Source organism: Salvelinus fontinalis, chromosome 40, assembly GCF_029448725.1.
Source record: "Salvelinus fontinalis isolate EN_2023a chromosome 40, ASM2944872v1, whole genome shotgun sequence".
NCBI lineage: Eukaryota > Metazoa > Chordata > Actinopteri > Salmoniformes > Salmonidae > Salvelinus > Salvelinus fontinalis.
In genome coordinates, this window is record NC_074704.1 from 2,768,445 (window position 1) to 2,775,944 (window position 7,500).

At 36.8% G+C, this 7,500-nt stretch overlaps 1 protein-coding gene across 5 annotated transcripts in view; it reads left to right on the forward strand.

The window, feature by feature from the left end:
- Positions 1-7,500, forward strand: part of radil (Ras association and DIL domains) — a 122,016-nt gene that overhangs the window by 76,264 nt on the left and 38,252 nt on the right. For all 5 annotated transcript variants that reach the window (XM_055907193.1, XM_055907192.1, XM_055907195.1 and 2 more), the window contains 5 exons: positions 2,233-2,421; positions 3,495-4,139; positions 5,207-5,389; positions 6,434-6,471; positions 7,482-7,500. The exon at positions 7,482-7,500 is cut by the window's right edge and continues 139 nt beyond it. In XM_055907193.1, the coding sequence (XP_055763168.1) occupies positions 2,233-2,421; positions 3,495-4,139; positions 5,207-5,389; positions 6,434-6,471; positions 7,482-7,500 (1,074 nt within the window). The remainder of the gene's footprint in view (positions 1-2,232; positions 2,422-3,494; positions 4,140-5,206; positions 5,390-6,433; positions 6,472-7,481) is intronic.

Genomic DNA, 7,500 nt, shown 5'->3' on the forward strand with positions numbered 1-7,500 from the left:
ACTATTATAACTATTACTACTAGTATAACTATTATAACTATTACTACTAGTATAACTAGTATAACTAGTATAACTATTACTACTATTATAACTATTACTAGTATTACTATTATAACTACTACTACTATTCTACTATTATAACTATTACTACTATTACTACTGTTATAACTATTACTACTAGTATAACTATTATAAATATTATAACTAGTATAACTATTATAAATATTATAACTATTATAACTATTACTTCTATTATAACTAATACTACTATTACAGCTATTATAACTATTATAACTATTATAACTATTATAACTATTACTACTATTACAACTATTATAACTATTACTACTAGTATAACTATTTTAACTATTATAACTATTACTACTAGTATAACTATTACCTATATTATAACTAGTATAACTATTAATAATATTACAACTAGTATAACTATTATAACTATTACTTGTATTATAACTATTCCTACTATTACAACTATTATAACTATTATTACTAGTATAACTATTATAACTATCACTACTGTTAGAACTATTACTACTATTACTACTATTATAACTATTACTACTATTATAACTATTATAACTATTATAACTATTACTACTAGTATAACTATTACTACTAGTATTACTATTACCTCTATTATAACTATTACTACTATTATAACTATTATAACTATTACTACTAGTATAACTATTACCTATATAATAACTATTACCTATATTATAACTATTACTACTAGTATAACTAGTATAACTAGTATAACTAGTATAACTAGTATAACTATTATAACTATTACTAGTATTACTATTATAACTACTACTACTATTCTACTATTATAACTATTACTACTATTACAACTATTATAACTATTACTACTAGTATAACTATTATAACTATTACTACTAGTATAACTAGTATAACTAGTATAACTATTACTACTATTATAACTATTACTAGTATTACTATTATAACTACTACTACTATTCTACTATTATAACTATTACTACTATTACTACTGTTATAACTATTACTACTAGTATAACTATTATAAATATTATAACTAGTATAACTATTATAAATATTATAACTAGTATAACTATTATAACTATTACTTCTATTATAACTAATACTACTATTACAACTATTACAACTATTATAACTATTATAACTATTATAACTATTATAACTATTACTACTATTACTACTATTATAACTATTACTACTATTATAACTATTATACTATTGCCTCTATTATAACTATTACTACTATTACAGCTATTATAACTATTACTACTATTATAACTATTACTACTATTATAACTAGTATAACTATTACTACTATTACTACTATTACTACTATTATAACTGCTACTACTATTATAACTATTACTACTATTATAACTACTACTATTACTACTATTATAACTATTACTACTATTATAACTACTACTATTACTACTATTATAACTATTACTACTATTATAACTACTACTATTACTACTATTATAACTATTATAACTATTACTACTATTATAACTATTATAACTATTATAACTACTACTACTATTATAACTATTACTACTATTATAACTATTACTACTATTACTACTATTATAACTATTACTACTATTATAACTATTATAACTATTATAACTATTACTACTATTACTACTATTATAACTATTACTACTATTATAACTATTACTACTATTATAACTATTACTACTATTATAACTATTATAACTATTATAACTACTACTATTATAACTATTACTACTATTATAACTACTACTATTACTACTATTATAACTATTATAACTACTACTATTATTATAACTATTATAACTATTACTACTATTATAAATATTAATTGAAGTACTATCCAGCTAGCTGGCTCCATTGCAGGGAGCCAGCTAGCTGGATAGTATTGCAGGAGCAGCACATGTTGTACATGTTGGGTTATATTATGTTAAATACATCCATTATAATTATTAAAACCTTTTTCAACTAATACACTGGAGTATTGCTATTATTACTATTTTTATATGAATTAAAGCCTATTTTATTGTCATATATATTGTGTTATATATTGTTATTATATTAAATGTAATTATGGAATGTGTCTGATTTTGATTGTTAAATGTTATTATATTATTATATATATACATATATTGTTATACTAATTAAAACTGATGTATCCCCTATACTAATCAGCTGGGGGGTGCAGACGAGCCGGAGCGTTACTACTCCACCCTGCCGGGACCTCTGAGGACGAGGGCGAGTCAAGGGGGGGCCACGGCCAGGAGGAAGGAGGGAGAGGGGGGAGGAGCGGGGGGAGGAGGGGTGAGACATTCCCTCTACCAGTCCCCTCACCTGCTGCTGCTGCAGGGATACAACAAACAGGTACCATCTACATTACCTGACTGATACATGTTGGGATATATCATACAGCAGACAGACAGGTACCAACTATATATATTGAATGTATATTGTGTTATATATACAGAATATTTAATATACATAGTGTTATATATACAGTATATTTAGTATATATTATATATATATTTAATATATATACAGTATATGTAATATATATTGTTATATTTACAGTATATATAATATATTTAGTATATATTATATATATATATTTTATATATATCCAGTATATATAATATATATTGTTATATTTACAGTGTATATATAATATATAGTGTTATATATACAGTATATTTAGTATATAGTATATATATATTTAATATGTATATATAATATATATTGTTATATTTCCAGTATATATAATATATAGTGTTATATATACAGTATATTTAGTATATATTATATATATATTTAATATGTATATATAATATATATATATAATATTGTTATATTTCCAGTATATATAATATATAGTGTTATATATACAGTATATTTAGTATATATTATATATATATTTAATATATATCCAGTATATATAATATATATTGTTATATTTCCAGTATATATAATATATAGTGTTATATATACAGTATATTTAGTGTATATTATATATATATTTAATATGTATATATAATATATATTGTTATATTTCCAGTATATATAGTAATATAATATAATATATAGTGTTATATATATACAGTATATTTAGTATATATTATATATATATATTTAATATATATCCAGTATATATAATATATAGTGTTATATATACAGTATATTTAGTATATATTATATATATATTTAATATGTATATACAATATATATATAATATATATTGTTGTATATCCAGTATATATAATATATAGTGTTATATATACAGTATATTTAGTATATATTATATATTTAATAAATATCCAGTATATATAATATATATTGTTATATTTACAGTATATATAATATATAGTGTTATATATACTGGATATATATTATATATTATATATTTCCAGTATATATAATATATATTGTGTTATATATTCCAGGACTGCCTGGTGTACCTGTTGAACAGAGAGCAGCACACTGTGGGTCAGGAGACCCCGTCAGCCCGACCAAACATCTGCCTGTCCTCTCCTGACATCCTGCCTCTCCACTGTCGTCTCCACCGCGTCCCCCGTCGCCATGGCAGCACCCCCAACAACAACAACCCCTCCGCAGCCGCCGCCGCCATCACCGGGGACGACCGCTTCTGCGTTGCCGTGGAGCCCATCCCCAACGCGACGGTCCTGGTCAACTTCTCCCGGTGCGAGCAATCCACCCAGCTTCGCCATGGCGACCTGCTGTCGTTCGGAGCCCACTACATCTTCCTGTATAAGGACCCGACGGGTGCCAAACCCCTCCCCGCCCAGACGCTGGCACGCCTCCGAACCCTGGGGCAGCTTTACGAGGCTGGGGGAGGAGGGGGGGTGGAGACGGACGGTGGGACAGAGGGGGGAGGGACCTGTAAGATGTGTGGCTCATTGTTAAAGGACAAGGGGGCGTTGTCCTCCCAAACCGGCCCCCCCGCCAGGCGCAGTTTCAAACCACACCTGGTGAAACCCCGAGGAGGGGGGGTGGGGGGGACAGGCGTCGTGACGACGGTCTTGGCGGGACAGAACCAGAAGAGACGCCTGCATTTGGACTTTGAACAGGTAAATACAGGTTGTTGTAGAGTCATCAGTGGATGTATTGATCCCGTGTCGTCACGTTGAACAGGTAAATACAGGTTGTTGTAGGGTAATCAGTGGATGTATTGATCCCGTGTCGTCACGTTGAACAGGTAAATATAGGTTGTAGAGTCATCAGTGGATGTATTGATCCCGTGTCGTCACGTTGAACAGGTAAATATAGGTTGTTGTAGAGTAATCAGTGGATGTATTGATCCCGTGTCGTCACGTTGAACAGTTAAATACAGGTTGTTGTAGAGTCATCAGTGGATGTATTGATCCCGTGTCGTCACGTTGAACAGGTAAATACAGGTTGTTGTAGGGTAATCAGTGGATGTATTGATCCCGTGTCGTCACGTTGAACAGGTAAATATAGGTTGTAGAGTCATCAGTGGATGTATTGATCCCGTGTCGTCACGTTGAACAGGTAAATATAGGTTGTTGTAGAGTAATCAGTGGATGTATTGATCCCGTGTCGTCACGTTGAACAGTTAAATACAGGTTGTTGTAGAGTCATCAGTGGATGTATTGATCCCGTGTCGTCACGTTGAACAGTTAAATACAGGTTGTTGTAGAGTCATCAGTGGATGTATTGATCCCGTGTCGTCACGTTGAACAGGTTGTTGTAGGGTAATCAGTGGATGTATTGATCCCGTGTCGTCACGTTGAACAGGTAAATATAGGTTGTAGAGTAATCAGTGGATGTATTGATCCCGTGTCGTCACGTTGAACAGGTTGTTGTAGAGTAATCAGTGGATGTATTGATCCCGTGTCGTCACGTTGAACAGGTTGTTGTAGAGTAATCAGTGGATGTATTGATCCCGTGTCGTCACGTTGAACAGGTAAATATAGGTTGTAGAGTAATCAGTGGATGTATTGATCCCGTGTCGTCACGTTGGACAGGTAAATATAGGTTGTTGTAGAGTCATCAGTGGATGTATTGATCCCGTGTCGTCACGTTGGAAGTCCAGGAATAGCTGCCCCAATGTTTATTGAGTTGAGTCGGAACTGAACTGAATCAAAGTGAACTGAATCATTTAATTTCATCACAGGCCCACGAGGACGCCCTGGTGAGCAGGATCATGTCTCTGATCGAGCCGGGCGGAGACGACCACAAGTTAGCCCCCGCCTACCTGCTGTGTCTCTGCATACAGCACTCTGCCGCCGCCTTCCCTCCAGGCTGCTTCGGCAAACTGCTGCTGAAGATAGTTCGATGCATCCAGACTATCTCCTGGGTGAGAGGGAGGGGCCTAGACGGAGAGGGAGGGGCCTAGACGGAGAGGGAGGGGGGGTTTGGAAGGGGTAGGAGAGGTTTAGGTGGAGAGGGAGCTGCCTAGATGGAGTGGGAGGGGTTTGGAAGGGGTAGGAGAGGTTTAGGTGGAGAGGGAGCTGCCTAGATGGAGTGGGAGGGGTTTGGAAGGGGTAGGAGAGGTTTAGGTGGAGAGGGAGCTGCCTAGATGGAGTGGGAGGGGTTTGGAAGGGGTAGGAGAGGTTTAGGTGGAGAGGGAGCTGCCTAGATGGAGTGGGAGGGGTTTGGAAGGAGTAGGAGAGGTTTAGAAGGAGAGGGAGGGGCCTAGACAGAGAGGGAGGGGCCTAGACGGAGAGGGAGGGGCCTAGACGGAGAGGTTTGGAAGGGGTAAGAGGGGTTTAGGTGGAGAGGGAGGGGTTTAGAAGGGGTAGGAGAGGTTTAGGTGGAGAGGGAGGGGTTTAGAAGGGGTAGGAGGGGTTTAGGTGGAGAGGGAGGGGCCTAGACGGAGTGGGAGGGGTTTGGAAGGGGTAGGAGAGGTTTAGAAGGAGAGAGAGGGGCCTAGACAGAGAGGGAGGGGCCTAGACGGAGAGGGAGGGGCCTAGACGGAGAGGTTTGGAAGGGGTAGGAGGGGTTTAGGTGGAGAGGGAGGGGTTTAGAAGGGGTAGGATAGGTTTAGGTGGAGAGGGAGGGGTTTAGAAGGGGTAGGAGGGGTTTAGGTGGAGAGGGAGGGGCCTAGACGGAGTGGGAGGGGTTTGGAAGGGATAGGAGAGGTTTAGGTGGAGAAGGAGGGGTTTAGAAGGGGTGTGTGTGTGTGTGTGTGTGTGTGTGTGTGTGTGTGTGTGTGTGTGTGTGTGTGTGTGTGTGTGTGTGTGTGTGTGTGTGTGTGTAAAGTTACAGAGTGTAAAGTTACAGAGACCTGAGAGAAACCTAGTTAGAGAGAGAGAGACTTTTCTGTTAGAACGTTAGATCCACCTCCACACCTCACTGTTAAATCTTTGATGAGCTTCTAATTGCAGTGTGTGTGTTTCAGGAGAAGACAAAGGAATTGGCACAGAAGCAAGCTCAGCAGTGAGTATCACATTCCGCCTTGTAGCACTGTGTGTGTGTGTGACCCCTCATTCTCCTCTCTCTCTTCTTTCTCCTCTCAATTCAATTTAAGGGCTTTATTGCCATGGGAACCATATGTTAACATTGCCAAAGCAAGTGAAATAAATAATAAACAAAAGTGAAATAAACAATACAAATTTACAGTAAACATTACACTCACAACAATTTCAAAAGAATAAAGACATTTCAAATGTCGTATTATGTCTATATAAAGTGTTGTAAGTACACAAGGGAAAATAAATAAGCATAAATATGGGTTGTATTTACAATGGTGTTTGTTCTTCACTGGTTGCCCTTTTCTTGTGGCAACAGGTCACAAATCTTGCTGCTGTGATGCATACTGTGGAATTTCACCCAGTAGATATGGGAGTTTATCAAAATTGGGTTTGTTTTCAAATTCTTTGTGGATCTGTGTGATCTGAGGGAAATATGTGTCTCTAATATGGTCATACATTTGTCAGGAAGTTAGGAAGTGCAGCTCGGTTTCCACCTCATTTTGTGGGCAGTGTGCACATAGCCTGTCTTGTCTTGAGAGCAAGGTCTGACTACGGCGGTCTTTCTCAATAGCAAAGCTATGCTCTCTCTCTCTCCTCTCTTTCCCCTCTCTCTTCTCTCTCTCTCCTCCTCTCTCTCCACTGTCCCATCTCCTCTCTCCCACCTCTTGCTCTCCTCTCCTGTCTCTCTCCCCTCTCTCCCCTCCTCTCTCTCTCCTCTCTCCCCTCTCTCCTTTCTCGCCTCCTCTTGCTCTCCTCTCCTGTCTCTCTCCCCTCTCTCCCCTCCTCTCTCTCTCCTCTCTCCCCTCTCTCCTTTCTCGCCTCCTCTCTCTCTCCTCTCCTGTCTCTCCCCTCTCTCCTCTCCCGCCTCTCTCTCTCCCCTCCTCTCTCTCTCCTCTTTCCTCACTCTCCTCTCTCCCCTCTCTCCTTTCTCCCCGCCTCTCTCTCTCCTCTCCTGTCTCTCTCTTCTCTCTCTAGTCAGGACCCGGCCTCCCTG